We start from the raw sequence: 16,226 nt of genomic DNA, 5'->3' as shown, positions 1-16,226 counted from the left end.
TCAAGGCGTGTGAGAGATGAAAAGAGAGGCCAAAGAAACCAAGGGCAGGAGAGAAAGCCCAGGGAGGTGTGGCCTCTTCAGGTGACAGCTGTTGGGCTGTCTACCTGAAAGCAAAGTGTATGCGTGACATACTTGCAGTGTTCTGCTTAGTTCAAAGAAGGCAATGGGGGAAAAACTTGTTCTTTTGATGTCTATAAATCAAAGTATAAATCTTGTGCCAAAGCAATTTAACATCTGTGCCTTTTTTCTTAAAATTATTAGTTCTGAAAACTGAAGATATAAAAAAAATGCAAATACTACCTGAGAAACCTAACTGAACATTTTTTTCTTCTAAAAATTTAAAAATTACAAAAAATATAAATGATATGTTTTTCTTTATAATCTAGATTTGGGAGACCTCAGAGGTAATCTTCAGAAATGTTTGATAACAAAAACCAGAGACATTATCTGCATGTATATAGAACTTCTAAACACAGTTGAATCAGTCTTGGGGGGAAGGAACAAACACACAGACAAAAAAACAAAATAAGACACTTTAGGATTTCAGCTAAGGTGGCCAGTTACATTAGGAACACAACTTTGCTACTGATGCCAGTACAAAAGCTAGGTGACGTTGTAAACATTTCTAAGTAACATTTTGTAAACATTTATTTTAGGGGCCCAATAAGAACTAGAGTTTCAAAACAAAGTTTTGAAAACAACAGGCTCAGACTCAGTTAATTATGCCATCCTGATCCCTGTCTTAAAAAATTGAGCATGGTATATCATCAAATATTAGAGCTGGGGCAGGACAAAAATTTTATCTTCATAACAAATAAACTCAAGAAACAATGAGAGGTCTATGGAACAAGAACAATGCTTTTGGAAACTGGTAAATAGTGTTCAGAGTACAGTTGAAAAATAACGTTCAGGTCTGAGTATATGGTGGGAGCACACAGTCTGCAAGAATGGACAATGGAAAAGTTAAAAGCCTGAATTAAGAGTTTACCTGGGGCGACCAGTTCCCCCCACATGGGCGGGCTTCGGCTGCCTGCAGTTTACTTCCCCAACTCTCCCCTCACACTCGCTGGGTGGAATGATCATCCCCTCTAGGAAGAGTTACTTCTCTTACGATTTGTCAGACTGGTTTACAATATTGAGTCCATGTGTGGATGGGAACAGTGACCGGCCCATTTGCCTCTAACTGTGCACAGTTTGAAAAGCCCCCAAATTGAACCCAGGGGCGGGGGAGCAGGTCTTCTGTGTGTATACCCACCTTCCCTGGCTAAAATACGCATGTCTGTGTACAGAAAAAGAGCCTCACTGGAATCCTGGAATTTCCAGAATTAGGTAAAGAAACTTCAAAGAATGACAAGATAAGCAGAAATAAGGTTTTTCAGGTAGAAATCCATTTAAAAGGGGAGGAAAAAACCCCTTTCAGCATGCTGCCTCTGCAGAGATCCCAGTTATCTGTATCATCTCTCATATAAATCATCAAAAATAAACAAAAAGAAGTGTATGCTTTGTAGTAGAATACTCAGAATAAGGCAATTTAAAAATATATTTACTCCCTAAGTCTTGATCTTAGGTATAAAAAAAAAATGAGTGGCTTAGCATGGACATTTCGTAGTAGCTATAGTATTTTCAGATTTTTTTTTTTTAAAAAAAGGTCTGTTTCTGACAAAAGTAACTCACTCTAAGTGACATCTGTAGAGGAGAAAATTCACCCTGGGGTAAAGCATACTCCTCCTGCAAGTAATTTACCTTGTGGAACCTTCAGGGCAACTCTTTTTAACAGTCACTGTCAAAATAACTTCTAAAGCCATATACAAAAGCTAGAAGACATTTCTGACTCCCGCCCCATATACCGTAGTTTGTTACTGACAAGCTGAACCTTTCAAACTGTTCCCTGTGTATAGTTATCCCCTGGCATTCTTAAATGACAAGCGTGTGCTTAAGAGACAACAGTCTGTTCTATGGGGAATCCTGCGTGGCTTTTTCTCACCTATAGGGTGGAACTGTCTTTCCAGGAGAACGATCCTGGGTACAGAATGTTGACATGGACCCGAGATGTAGGCCTAACTGTTGCATAGGGAAGACGTACTAAAAATAAAATAACCTTCTAGGGAAACCTAAGTTTCTAGGGCAACTATCCCATGTTGGTTAACATTGGTAATGGGAGTAACCCCAGCAAACCAGTAATTGTTTCATATCCTGGTAGATATCAGCGACCCCCCCCCCAAAAAAAAACAACTTTAAACTAGTAGGAACCGTTTTCACATAGACTGAAGGAGAAGCGAGCCACTAAATCTTTAGTAGTCTGAAGGGACTGCCCCGGTACAGACGCTATTACAAATTAAATTACACAGATGTCTGAACATAATTATGAGTTCCCAAAGTATGAGCAGCATGTATGCTAAGTGAAGATTTCAACACCTCTTCTCAGCATTTAACAGAAACACGTTCGACCAACAGTCGAGTTGAAATAGTAGTACTTTGGGGGTGAAATTAAAGTTTGCAAACTTATTAGACAGGAAATCAAATGACGACTCATATCTTATTCTTTTTAACTGTCTACAAGTACGCCAAAAAGAATAAACTTATTAATCAAAATTCCTCTTAGCAAAAGGGGCAAAAGGGGCAGCTCTCTTATTCACATATATTTAAAGCCAAAATCAAATCTAACACAAGTTGTGGCCTTTGGAATAACGTTCCTTTATATGATGAACAAAATTTTTATTTTGGCACGTATAATTTTAAAGAGGTCTTAATAACGCCTATCAAAGAATTTGGGAAGGGATAATTGAGTGGGCAGTGTATTTATCACTGAACAAAAGTTTCACACATAAACACGTATTCGCAAAGTCAGTCTCTATAAAATCTGAAAAGATCCTATAAAACCTAATAACATATTAAGACAATAAACAAGAAATGAAAGGATATCAGAAAAGAAAAAAAAAAAGCTGCCAAATGCTGTTTTTCAGTTCACTTATACTGTCAAGCCAAAATCTTGTCGCTTTGATGAGAAGAACGTATTAAAAAAAAAAAAAAAAAAACCCGCTGCAACATCTGCTCCTGGTCCTAGGCAGTAACACTTTTCCTCACCGCACCGACAGGGACTCCCGGGACGGTGGCCTCCTTCAAGCCCCGTAAGTGTCAGCAGCAGGGGTCTGGCTGCCACCGGCTTCTGCCCGACTTAATCACCGGTCCCAGGTCTGGCTGAGCGCGCCCATAAAGCCGGACCGGCCCAGCCGGCGGCGCCCGGGTCCCACGCTGTCAGCCTCGGCCGGCGGCGGCTCGCGGTGCCGGCACCGGGAGAACACGCTTCCGCGCGGCGTCTCGGAAAGTGTGGCTCGGAGCGACGCGCTGATTAAAATCAGATCTCCTCCCCAGCTCGGTCCACCTCGGTCACATCTGGCTGACAGCTCCCCGGAGCTCCCCGAGGCAGGTGGGGGCCCAGCCCTGCGCCTCGGAGCTAAAGCCGGCTCTGCACGGAGCTGGCCCCGCACCTCTGTCCCCACCTGCCCGCCCCGCACCTCTGTCCCCACCTGCCCGCCCCGGAGAGCCCCGAGAAGCGCCCGCCTTCCCCTGCGCCCAGGTCCCCATCACCCGGCGAAACCGGCTCCCCGCACAGTCAGCCCGCACCTCCGTCCCCAGGACCCGGCCCCCGAGAGGACCCCCCTGCGCAAAACCAGCCCCGCACCTCCGTCCCCGTCCCCGAGGGGAACCGGCTCGGTACCTCCGTACCCGTGTCTTCATCCCCAAAGGAACCGGCCCGCACCTCGGTCCCCGCCCCGCGCAGAGCCAGCCCGCACCTCCACCCGGCCCCGCGCCTCTGTCCCCGCGTCCCCATCCCATCCCCGAGCAGAGCCAGCCCGCGCGTCCGTGCCCGCGTCTCCGTCCACGAGCGGGCGGGATGGGGTCCCGGCCCCGCGCCGCGCCACGCACCCCAGGGCGCCGTCCCGCCGCCCCGCCACCTCGGACGCTGCGCCCCGCAGCCCCGGGACCCAGCCGCCGCCCGCGCCCGCGATCCCCAGCCGGGGGCCCCGTCTAGGCGGGATGGCGGACGGCCCCACGCCCCGCACGGCCCCGCCACGCCTGCGCGGGCGCCCCGCTCACCTCGGCCATCCTGCGGCTGCAGCGTCGGGGCTCGCGGCGCGCGTCCCCCGCCCGGGCCGCCCCGCGTCCGCCCCGGCTCGGCGGGCGCCGCGTGCAGCAGCTCGGCCGTCGGGCTAAGTGGGCGGCCCGCGCCCCGCGCCCCGCCCCGCCGCCCCGCTAAGTCGGCGCAGCTGCCCCGCCGCCGCCGCCGCCGCCGCCGCAGGGAGGGGGCCGGGCCTGAGGCCGCTGGGCCGCCGCGCGGGCTTGTCGGCCGCCACCCGGGACCCAGGGGGCGCTGCTCGCCCCGGGGAGGACCAGGACCCCAGACGTTCCCCCGAGGCGCGGCACGCGGGCAGGGGTCGCCCGAGGCCCCCTGACTCGCAGGCACCCCCTCCTGCGGAGTCGGTGCGGGACACCCACTTGGCTGTCTGGAGTCTCCGTTCTTTCAGTTGCAAAATGGGATTAAATGTGCACCTCTGTTATTGGATGCTAAGGGTAAAATGAAATCAAGTGTGCTGGAAACCCAATCAGGAGCTAGCCTTAAAGTGCAGATGGGCCAGGGCTGCAGCAGAACCTGCCTTCTGAGCTGAGGACAGACCCTTAGCCCTGAGAGCTGATGCAGGGCCCTGCAGCTGCCGGGACAGAACGCAGCTCTCCTCTGCCCGGGGCAGAACCTGAAGCCAATCAGGCCTCCTCTCCGCCCTTTGGGATCCCAAGGGAGACCTAGGATGGGTGTCCTGTCTCCTCCTTCCCCGATTTATTCCACCTGCTTGTTGCTGGTGGAGATCCCTGCGAAGGAAACAAAGCGCTGTCCTCCCGCAATCTGAGATGAAAGGGAAAAGGGGGCTAGTTGCAATCAATGGAAGGCACCGGCCAGCCTCTAAGGGGTTCAGTCCCCATCACCAGACCGCACCTCTGTCCCCACGTCCCCATCCCTGAGCAGAATGGGCCGTGCATCTGCAACTGCAGCGGAGGGAGAGAGTGAGTGTCAGGGCTGCGCGTGCAGTCCAGGGGCCCGAGGGCTGGACACTGATACTTGGCATTCTGGCCAGGTGTCTTCGAAGTTGCATGGTCTCCTTGCAAGTTGATGAGCCTTGCACTGTGGAGAGAATTCATTTATATGACTAACTTCATCATGAAGCTTGGCTTTACTAATTCCCAACCTCCCATTCCATGTCCCCTGTCCCCCAGCACTTAGGGCTCCTCTTCCTCTCTTCTCTGACTGGTGTTGCATAGTGCCTCCTTAAATCACATCCTCAAATTTCACCACCTCTCCGAAGCCTTCCCTGACCCACCAAGCTTCCATGCTTCCCCCTCTTTGGACTCCCAGGCTCTCCACTCTGCCGTTCTTATGGGTGCCATTGCATTGGCAGCCTCGCTGTGATGTGTCTTTCTTAACTCCTTTGGTCCATGCTCATCCTCCTGGCTCCTGTGTGGTTAGTTGCCATAGGAGAGGAAGTCAGCTTTCTTGGCCTCCCTGTCCTCGGTTATCCGAACAGATATACAACCCTGCCTCGGGCTAGATTGGTAGGGCTAGATAAAATAGTCTCTCTTCTACAAATGCTGCTGTCCTCCTTTGCTTTTGCTGCAGCTAAGTTTACTAGATTTATTACAAGAAGAGTCCTTGGTTGCAGTTTTAGAGTGAATGGTGTTATATGCTTATTATAAATACACTAAAATGTTGCCAGGCGATGTGGCCCGTGCCTGTAATCTCAGCACCTGGGAGGCTGAGACTGGAGGATCACAGGTTTGAGGCCAGCCTTAGCAGGTTAGTGAGATCTTCAGCATCTAAACAAGATCCTATTTTAAAATTTAAAAAGGGCTGGGGCGCCAGGCGTGGTGGTGCACCCTTGTAATCCCAGCATTCGGGAGGCTGAGACCAGAGGATCGCCGTTTGCAGACAGCCTCAGCTACTTAGTGAGGCCCTCCGTAACTTAGTGAGACCCTGTTTCAAAATAAAGAATAAAAAGTAGGGCAGGGGGTGTAGCTCGGAGATAGAATGTCCCTGGGTTTTATTCCCAGACCCCCCCCCCCACACACACACACAAAAGGGCTGGGGATGTAATCAGAGGTAAAATGCTCTGGGGTTCAATCCCCATCACCAACTCCCCCCAAAAAAAACTACTAAAATGTCTAAATGTTAAGCAATGGCCCACTTTTTTGGGGGGTGCTCAGAGGCATTCTATCTCTAAGCTATACCCCCCAGCCCTATTTAATTTTTATTTGGAAATAAGATCTTGCTAAGTTGCTGAGGCTGGCTTCAAACCAGCGATCCTTCTGTCTCAGCCTCCCAAGTACTGAGATTACAGGTGTGCACCACCATATCCAGCTAATGGCCCACTTAAATAACTTCAATCTGTCCAGTTGGAGGACGTGGTCATTATCTTTGCATTTATTGCAATTGACTTATATTCACCTTAGTAAAATAACCACCAGCAACAGGTATTGGGATCAACTTGTTTATTCCTGGTCACAAACACGAGGAGGAACTATAAAACGCAGTTTGAACACATGAAAACCGGCCACTTCTGCCAGCCCAAGTCAGGGGGCTTGACAGCCAAGTTTTTACAAAGATGACAGTCTTGACCCCAGTATAAGGAATTAGGTCTAGATGAAAATTACTAATTAATCTTATATAGCTTCACCTAGAATCATGACCCTTCTGAGATCAGGCCTCACATTTATTTCTCAGATTTGATGGGCTTCTCTGCCATTCTTGGAAATGTGTACGTGGTAACTGGGACAGAGAAATCACCCCGGCCTGTAGAAAGGAATGTGGTCCTGGCGGGGTCAAGACCTTGCAGACCCTGTTCCTGTTCTTTTTCAGGTCGGCCACGGATCTGGCCTGGCCTTGCCCTCCCTCGGCCTCAGTGCCTTCCTCTGGCAATCCAGGCATCCCTGGAGCTACCTGCTCTGAATCCTTCTTCTGTGCTTTGGCTTTACCATTTTCCTTCTGCTTTAGGGGGTCTTTTGTTTGTTTGTTTTGTTTTTGTCTTAGGAAAGCGATAGAAACAGAATGTCTTCACTAACTTGACATGACCCGAGGGTTTAAAAAATCTTTATTAAAAAGGGGAGGGGATCGAGAAGGAACAAAATAAGAAAATCGAGTGACCTGATGTGCTTCTAAGGAGACAAGAACCAGCTCTCTGAAGACAAGGGGCGTGGCCGCCTTTATCTAGAGTGGCGTGCTCTGGGTGGGGGGTTCTAGAGAATCGCCAGAGTGCTGAGGGCCTGGGCTGTGGGGCCTGGGGAGTGGGCAGGTGGCGGCTGCAGGGATGGAGAGCCTGAAGTGGGCAGTTGTAATTCTCTGCTTGTCATCAGCTGGGAATGTGGGCTCAGTTCTGCCAGATTTCCTCCTGACTTTTTAAGAGAAGCTGAAAATATTCTGATATTTAAAAGTTGGCAACTAATTTCGATTTGTGATATAGTGTGAGTCAAATAAAATGTTTGTGAACCGAATCTGGCCAACGTGCTGTTCATTTGCTCTATAGTAACGTCTTCCTGAGGCGTTGGGGGTGTAGCTCAGCGGTAGAATGCCCCTGGATTCAATACCCAGTACAAAAAAAATCAATCAATCATGGGATTAACTATATTAAAAAGAAAAAGAAAAAAGCAACAAACCCACACCTTTTAGCCATGAGACTTGGGTTCTGCTGGTGGGAACCTCGAATTACAGCAGGGCCGGCAGGCAGGTAGGCAGGCAGGTAACTGCCTGAGGAGGTAACTGCCTCTCACCGGAGCCCACCACTGGCCTGGAGGAGGAGCCAGCCCTGGGGCTGTTGGCAGGAAGGCCTGGTGAGGGCCAGAGGGGTAGGGCGAAGTCTTTTGACACAGAGGGTGGGCAGGGAGCCGCAGCCCTCTCAGACCCTGCTGTAGCGGCTCCTCCCAGAGTCCACATTCCTCTGAGGACAGTGTCGGGAAACACCATTCCAAGAGTCACATTGGTACCGTCACCTCCCGGCCCAGACACGGACACCTGGTGGCGGCAGGTCTGGGCACATCTGTAGCTCTGCTCAGTGGTGGAGCCTGACTAAGCAGCACTTGGGCCAAGCCGGCCCCCCCACGCAGCTGCCTGCGGGAGGGAAGGGGGCAGGCAGGCCCGCCACAGACCTGGCACAGGTGTCGCAACTTCCCCCTGCAGCCCCAGGCTGCTTCCTACTGTGGGAGAGGAGAGGAGACCATTGCAAAGGGGCTGCGGGGTTTTGGTGGCAGGTCCTGCCACACAGAAGGGTATACGCTGTGCCTGCACTTTGAGTTTTGGCTGCCAAGACTGCCAAATATCAAGGAGGTGGAGGGATGGGATTGTCAGTGAAAAAGAGTGATAAATGGAATAGTAAATTCCAAAGTGAAAACTAATTCAAGGCTGATGCTAACTGCTTCTCTAAAGGCATCTGCCGGTGAGGCTGCTCGTGAGTGTCAGCGGCCCCCTCTACAATCAGGAACAAATAATTAATTCATTTCCAAGATGGACAAGTCAAAGGCTTATGATGCTTCTTTCAAGTGTAATGCTTGGAGAAAAAAAATGCTGCCAATTTAGCTACCTTTATTTTGGTATGTTTGGGGTGTGTGAAGTTAGCTTCTCCTTTAGTCTTCCACGACCTTTGAACGGCAGTGGTCACAAAAAAGCTGCGGCCTGGCTTCCAAACAGCTCACTCCCTCTCATCACCGAGGGGGTGGGAGGAAACTACCTCCCTGGACACTTTATTTAGTACTACAATTACATCTCTGAACTCAAGGAGCTCTATTTCTAATTAACGTGCGGAAGAAGTACTTACTTTCTCAAAATCCCTTAGATTGGCACTTTGTAGGTTGAGTTGATGAATTTGGGGTGAGTTTTTTAAGGACAAGACAAGTACTGCTTTAGTATGTTTTGAGAGATTGGTGAGCATGCATCAGAAAAGTTTTATGTATGACACCTTGGAACATGGTGTCTTTTGTAAATGAATGATCCATAATCCAATGTGAAGAAGAAAATATTTGGGTTAACCATAACTGAGCATTCAAATTAGAGCCATACTGCTTTTGGAAATTGGAAGGAAAGGGTTAGGGAATATTGACTTCAGGACAGATTTTTAAGTCATCCTCACTTAGTGATAACAAGCTTTCTTTTCCCCTTTCTCTCTCTCTGTCTCTCTCTCTCTCTGTGTCTCTCTCTCTGTGTTTCTCTCTCTCTGTGTTTTCTCTCTCTCTCTCTCTCTCTCTCTCTCTCTCTCTCTCTCTCTCTCTCTCTCTCGCCCGATTTTTAAACTTTTATTTAGAAATAGGGTCTCACTAAGTTGTGAATCCCCTCACTAAGTAGCCGAGACTGGCCAGGAACTTGCAATCCTCCTGTCTCAGCCTCCCAAGTACTAGGATTACAAGCATGCGCCACCACGCCCAGCTGACATCAAGTTTTTAAAAACAATTCTTTTAGCTGGGTGTGGTGGTGCACACTTGCAATCTCAGTACTTGGAAGGGCAAGACAGGAGGATCGCAGATTTGCAGCCAGCCTTGGAAACTTAAGGAGGGCCTCCACAACTTAGTGAAAGTTTGTTTCCAAACAAGAAATAAAATAGAGCTGGGGGAATAATTTAAAGGGAGAAGCCTTTGTGTTCAGTCTCAAGTATATACACCCCCCCAAAAAAAAAAAAAACCTTAGAGGAAGAGAGAGCCATGGAGAAAAAGACAAGCTTGGAGTTACCCATTTTATTACGAGTTGAAAAAAGTAAACCCATCTTTAAATGTCTGAATTGGCATAGAAGGAATAGATCCCTCTTAACAGAGCTTATCTTTGATATTGAATAAAAAGTGGTTAGCAATCCCGAGTCTATGCATGGAGAAGGGTTGTAGAAGGCCCTGTGCTGTGACTGCCTCGCACCCTCCACTGGATTCCTTCCCCAGTGTGCAGTGGCCATGTCCCTGGGTGCTCAGCCACAGTCCCACAGGTGACTGGCCCGGGTAACCTAAACTCAAACCAATCAACATCAGTGCGATTTCATGGCCACAGGAATTGGGTCCAGATGGTCCATTCAGCTTAAAAAGCCCAGGAATTTTGTTTGGTAGGTAGGAGAAGCCAAGTCCTTCTTTCCCCATAGGCTGAAGAGGGAAATATGTGATCCTTGTTGTCGCTGGTAGTCACCTTGTGAATAATAAAGGAAAATGAGTCTGGGAACAGAGCTGATACATAGAGATGAGTAGTCAAGAGATTTGTAGAGAAGTTCAGCCCAAGCCCTGATTCAACCAGCCCTAAAGCTGTTGGCCTTTTTTGGTCTGTGACAAATTAAATAATGTTTATCATTTAAATATGTTGAGATGGTGGTGTTGTTGTTTCTTTTCAATAGAAAGCTTCTGAGCCTAAAGAAACTCACATTAGGTTCTATTAGAAGATTATTTTAGGATGAAGGATACAGAATAAATGTGTTCGTGTTCCCTTCGTCATAACAGTCTTGTTCGTTCATTGCACTTTCAGATGACACCGGTGATAGAGGATTAGGAATCTTCTAACAAGCCCTCAATCTACAAACCTTGGGCCAGGGGGAGATTCTTTAATCAAAGCACACTGATGCTATAAGTCACCATCTTCTTCTTGATCTGAAGTAAACTATTTTCCAGAAATGAGCTCTTCACATACTTTAGTCCCTTGTAGAGGTTTTTCCTCATTGGATTTTGAGATTTTTATAGGATAGACTGTTGATTTTTTTTTTTTTACTGTAGTTAGCACAATGCTTTTCTGTGCACAGTAGGTGCTTCATAAGTATGGGCTTTACCTATATATGTACAAATGAAGAGACTTAAACACATGTTCCTGACTTGTAGTCTCTTAAAATTACCTTCTTATAAGTGGCATAATGGAAGACTTCTAAAAATGTAATTGCTAACTGCGCTTGGAAATCCACTTTGTCAAACTGTGGCTTCTAGCGCCTTGTCTCCAACATCAAATCAGTCTTGATACCCACGTTTCCCAGAGGTGTGGCTTTTAATCCTCAAATTACAACACAAGTTTTAACAGGCCAGTTTTGTCTGTCACCGGGAATTTAGTAATTAACAGAATGCTCCAGCCCTAATGGTTTATCAAAAAGCCAGTCAGTAAGCAAGTAAGAGACATGATACAGGAAACTGACCTGGTACACTCATTGAGGGGATTTATTTAAGGATCACCCCTCATTTTTCTGTTATGCTTAATATAGGGGCCAGTCACTGAAGCTCAATGAGAGCCTTCCAAAGGAAGGCTAGAAGCAAGCCTGGACCATAGATTTTATATATGAACAAAATTGAGGGTCGTGGATGACCACTGTAGGAATCACACACATCAGAGCCATTTCATAGCCGTGGATATTTTGCAACAGCCTTCGCTACAAACGCTTCAATAAAAGTTAGTGGTTTTCTTGGGAGTCCAAAACAGGGCACATTACAGCCAGTGAGTAACCTGCAAGTAATGCCGGTGGTGACAATTTTGCTTTGTTCTGTGGGGGTGTGAGAAGCCAAGTCAGGGCACAGATTGGTGCCCATGAGTGTTGGAAAGCAAGGTCCGCACGCTCAAAGCAGGGAGTGTTCTCTTTATCTGAGGTGGCTGCCAAGTCTTAAATGCTAAAACATGTAGGTGTACTTCAGTAAAGAGAAGGCATGACGTTTCAAAGATAACTTGATGGAAGGCCTGGAAAAAAGAGCTGGGTGATTTGATGTAGACACAAGTTTAGCCCCAGAAAGGCGACCTTCTTTCAGCTCTCGGTGTCCTCAGATGCTGAGGGCAGAGTCGGACACATCCCCAGGACAGCGTTTCCACAGAACAGGCTTTCTGCCTGAACCTCCCTCTCACTTTCCCTCTTCAGGACGCCCCTAATGAATCGCAGATGTCCCGTTCGCTTAGAAGCACGTTTCAGATACATCTGCCCTTGCTGCTTTTATGCAAAAAACACCTGCAAATCTTTATCTTTGGTTAGATTTACCACACGTTTAAAGCTTTGAAATTGTGGTCCGGTGGGAAAGAGGAGCATGTCACCACCCTCCTTCTTAAGTTGAATTCCTCAACCTACAATAGCCTTTGGGGGCAAATATTTTCATTTTTCTTTAAGGTTATTAGTAAGACTCGAACAGTCTCAGATCTATTCAACTGAAAGCTAATTAATTTCTTTAATCCTACAACGTTTGTGGAGGAATCCATAGTGACTGTGGATAGGTAGGTCTTGTGTGTGTGTGTGTGTGTGTGTGTGTGTGTGTGTGTTCCTGATTTTTTGAGTTTTAACAAAGAAGATGAGATCACAGCAGCAAGCAAGGAGAGAACAATGGAATACTGGCAAACTGGCTACGATACAGTCACGGGAACAGTTTCCTTGAGAGTGCCTAGAAAATACATGAGATGTATTTCTGATAAGTGAGTAAATCCCACTAGGCCTCAAGGAAGATTTTAAATACTCCTTTATTCATTCAACTTTAAGACATTTTTATCCCATCATCCAAGGAATGACGAATGCCATTTAAAGAGTTGTGAGACAATAAAATACGGAGCTGCCTCTGGGAAGGTTGACCAAGAAATCCCATTTATTGTGGTTTTATAAGGAGGTAGAAAGTTTGGGCTCATCGTACACTAGCTTTGTGACTTTGGGCACAACTTGGATCTTTTTGAGAGTTCAGTTTTCTCATCTGTAAAATGAGGGAGATGAATTAGTGTCTTTTGTTCATTCCTTTTTTCAAATCGGTGCACCGTAGTCATACATCTTAAGGGAGTGCAAGATGGTAGAGGCGTACATGCACACAGCACTCATTTAGCCCTTCTTCCAATTCTGTGAATACATGTTACGCGTCTTCTGTGTGCACCGCACAGGCTCCCAAAGACAACAAACTCAGGCCCTGTGTTTAGAAGCAGCGACTCAGCAGTACTGTCTCTTTCTGGTTCACACTGACATCGGGAACTGGCTTAGAACTTTCCACCCTACCTCAACCTTCCTTCATTCCTGGATTTTCTTTTTTTTTCCCAGTACTCAGAATGGAACTCAGGGGCATTCTACCTCTGAGCAACACCCCCAGCCCTATTTGTTATTCTTTTTTTTTTTTTTTTTTGGTGGTACTAGGGTTCCTGGAAGCCCTTCTACCTCTGGGCTACACTCCCAGACCTATTTTTTTATTTTTGGAAACAGGTCTCTTAAGCCAGCGTGGCTGGCTTTGAACCTGCGCGATCCTCCTGTCTCTGCCTCCCAAGCGTGGGGATTACAAGCATGAGCCACCACGCCCGGCTATTTTTTATTCTTTATTTTTTATTTTTTTTATTTTTTGGTGGTACTGGGGTTCCTGGAAGCCCTTCTACCTCTGGGCTACACTCCCAGACCTATTTTTACATTTTTATTTGGAAACAGGGTCTCCTAAGCCAGCGCGCATGGCTGGCTTTGAACCTGCGCCATCCTCCTGTCTCCACCTCCCAAGCGCGGGTATTACAAGCGTGCGCCACCACGCCCGGCTATTTTTTATTCTTTATTTTGAAACAGGGTCTCACTGAGTTTCAAAAGGCGTCACTAAGTAGCTGAGGCTGGCTGCGAACCCGGATCTTCCTGTCTTAGCCTCCCAAGTACTGGGATTACAAGCGTGCGCCACCACGCCCGGCTCATTCCTGGATTTAATTGTTCCCGCGGGTGGCTCATCCAGGTCTAGCCCTGCAGTTCTTCAACTCCCTTGGTATCTCCTCTCCAATCCTTCTTAGCACTGCATTGTATTTTGAACCTGTAGAGACCTCAGTTTCCTTACCCCCTCTGGTCCCTACTTGGTCTCTCCTTACCTTTGGAGTCAGGCCCCTGTTTCTATCATTGTGTGTGGAATCAGTAGTTGGTTTCGGGCGCCACTCTCCTTCTGCAGCACCCACTGACCAAAGTCTAACCTGGGTCAGTCCTACCACCAGCCTCAGCTTCAACACACGCAGCGAGTGTTACCAGAGAGGCAGGGTGGCGGCAGGGCTGGGCTCCTCCAGCGCCAGGTTCCACTCTTGTGGTGGCCACCCCCCCTTTGTCTTTCCTTTTCTTGTCCTCGGGGTTTGTCCTCAGCCACCTCCTTGAATTTTTTTTTTTAAGTACTCTAACTCTGGCTGAGTGATGTCTTTCGCTGCATAATTTCAACCACAGCTATACGCTGATGCGGATCCCTGAATCCCGGCGCTAAAAATGGGTTTAGATGCAATGAACACAATATGAGAAACAGGCAGTGTCCTTGGCCTATGGGTCAGTGAGTGCAGATTTTTGCCAGCAGCAAACTATTTTCTGTCCCCAAGTCTCCACTCCTGTCTCTGTCTGGAATCTCCTCACCACTGCAAACACTCCCCTCCCTCTTTCTTCAAACCCTCTGTCCTCTAAAGACATCCAAAATGGGTATCTCTGTTTTCCCTTCCCATGATGGGCTGGTTGTCCTTTTCTCATGGCTGTGCTCTGAGAGTAGACTTCTTTGCTAAACACACAGCCATTGTCCTTTGAAGTGTCCCTTCTCCATCCACGAGAGTCGGAGCCTCTTGAGGGTGAGGGCTGGACTTTCCTAGTTTACTATCTCCCAGGGTTTCACGCAATGCTCAGTGTCTGGGTGTTCAGTAAGTGATTGCTGAAGGACTGGATTGTAGATTCTTCTAATCTCCAACGGCATTCCATCCCATTGGAGATCTTTCTGTTTTGCTCCCTGCACTTTTTTTTTTTTTTTTGGTGGTACTGGGGATGGAACCCAGGGCCCTTCTATCTCCGGGCTACACCCCAGGCCTATTTTATATTTTATTTGGAAACAGGGTCCTTAAGCCAGCTGAGGCTAGCTTCGAACCTGTGATCCTCCTGTCTCAGCCTCCCAAGCGCGGGGATTATAAACATGTGCCACCATGCCCGGCTTCCCTGCACTTTTATTTGTCTGTTTATTAAGTGGAGTTAGGGCTGAAACCCAGGGCTTTGAACATGGCTAGGTAAGTATTCTACCACTGAGCTATCACTGAGCTGCCCAGTCCCCCATTTGAGGTTTTCATAGCTATATTTTTTAAGGGAAATTGGCCTCTAATTGTGTATATGTGAGTCAAAGAAGTTTGGAGTCTGGCATGTTTAATTTATAAAATCAATTGGTAGCTCTTCATTTTCCCCAGTGTCCTGACAAAATTTTTCTAACATGCAAATGACCTGTTCTTCTAAGATCTGGCAGTATTTACCTGTATTCCTGATTCCTGATGGTGGAGGTTTACACTTAAAATTTTTTAAAATTGATTTTCCTTACTATTACTCTTTTCAAGTATTCTGTATCTCACACTTTCAATTATTTTGTTTATTTTTAGGGAGAAATGCTCACCTGTTATTTTAAAATCTAACAACATTGCGCCGGGCGTGGTGGCGCACGCTTGTAATCCCCGCGCTTGGGAGGCGGAGACAGGAGGATCGCGCAGGTTCAAAGCCAGCCGCGCGTGCTGGCTTAGGAGACCCTGTTTCCAAAATGAAAATGTAAAAATAGGTCTGGGAGTGTAGCCCGGAGGTAGAAGGGCTTCCAGGAACCCCAGTACCACCAAAAAAAAAAAAAAAAATCTAACAACATAATTACATGCAATTATATAATGCAAGATATGTTTTAGATATTATATAACTTTTCTCAACTTTAATTTTGCCTTCTTTTAGTTAGATTTGCCACTATATTTTTGCTCTTTAAATAAGTCATATTCTTTCATCTTTATTATTTTCCTAAGAATTTATTTTTATTTTATTTATAAAAGTTTAAATGAAATGCTTAGGTATTTAAAAAACAATTTACAAATCCAACTCTGAGAATATCTTCGGCCACATTTTCCATGTTTGCTTCTATAATGCCTCCATAACTATTTTTCTGAGTATTTATTTCTTCTTGTATTGTTAATATTCTTAGCTAGATATCACATAAAGCTTTCAATTTATTGACATTCTTTTTGTCCTAAACTTTATGATTTTATACTTTATTATACCATGATCACAGATTATGATCAACATAATTTCTCCTTCTTTGATTTTATTGAGAGGGTCTTACATAAATTAATTGTGTTCCTGTTCATAAAGTATAATATATTCATTGTGCCTTTAAGTTATGTTGTTCACATTCTCTAATTCTCTTTTAATGTTTACTCTATTTAATCTGTCACAATTTATTAGTGACAGTGAATTTTAAAATTTCATTGCTGTGTGTGTGTGTGTGTGTGTGTGCGC

At 46.7% G+C, this 16,226-nt stretch overlaps 1 protein-coding gene across 1 annotated transcript in view; it reads right to left on the bottom strand.

The window, feature by feature from the left end:
- Positions 1-10,716, bottom strand: part of BNC1 (basonuclin zinc finger protein 1) — a gene marked incomplete at both ends in the record, with an annotated part of 33,754 nt that extends 23,038 nt beyond the window's left edge. Inside the window, 6 exons of the mRNA XM_080691674.1 lie at positions 4,099-4,211; positions 4,256-4,519; positions 4,981-5,040; positions 7,813-7,869; positions 8,188-8,347; positions 10,633-10,716. Of these exons, the coding sequence (XP_080547800.1) occupies positions 4,099-4,211; positions 4,256-4,519; positions 4,981-5,040; positions 7,813-7,869; positions 8,188-8,347; positions 10,633-10,716 (738 nt within the window). The remainder of the gene's footprint in view (positions 1-4,098; positions 4,212-4,255; positions 4,520-4,980; positions 5,041-7,812; positions 7,870-8,187; positions 8,348-10,632) is intronic.
- Positions 10,717-16,226: the final 5,510 nt, after the last annotated feature.

This window comes from Muscardinus avellanarius, assembly GCF_963383645.1.
Source record: "Muscardinus avellanarius genome assembly, chromosome: 3".
NCBI classification, from domain to species: Eukaryota; Metazoa; Chordata; class Mammalia; order Rodentia; family Gliridae; genus Muscardinus; species Muscardinus avellanarius.
Note: the sequence above shows the minus strand (reverse complement) of the source record. Positions and strands in the feature narration are given on the sequence as shown.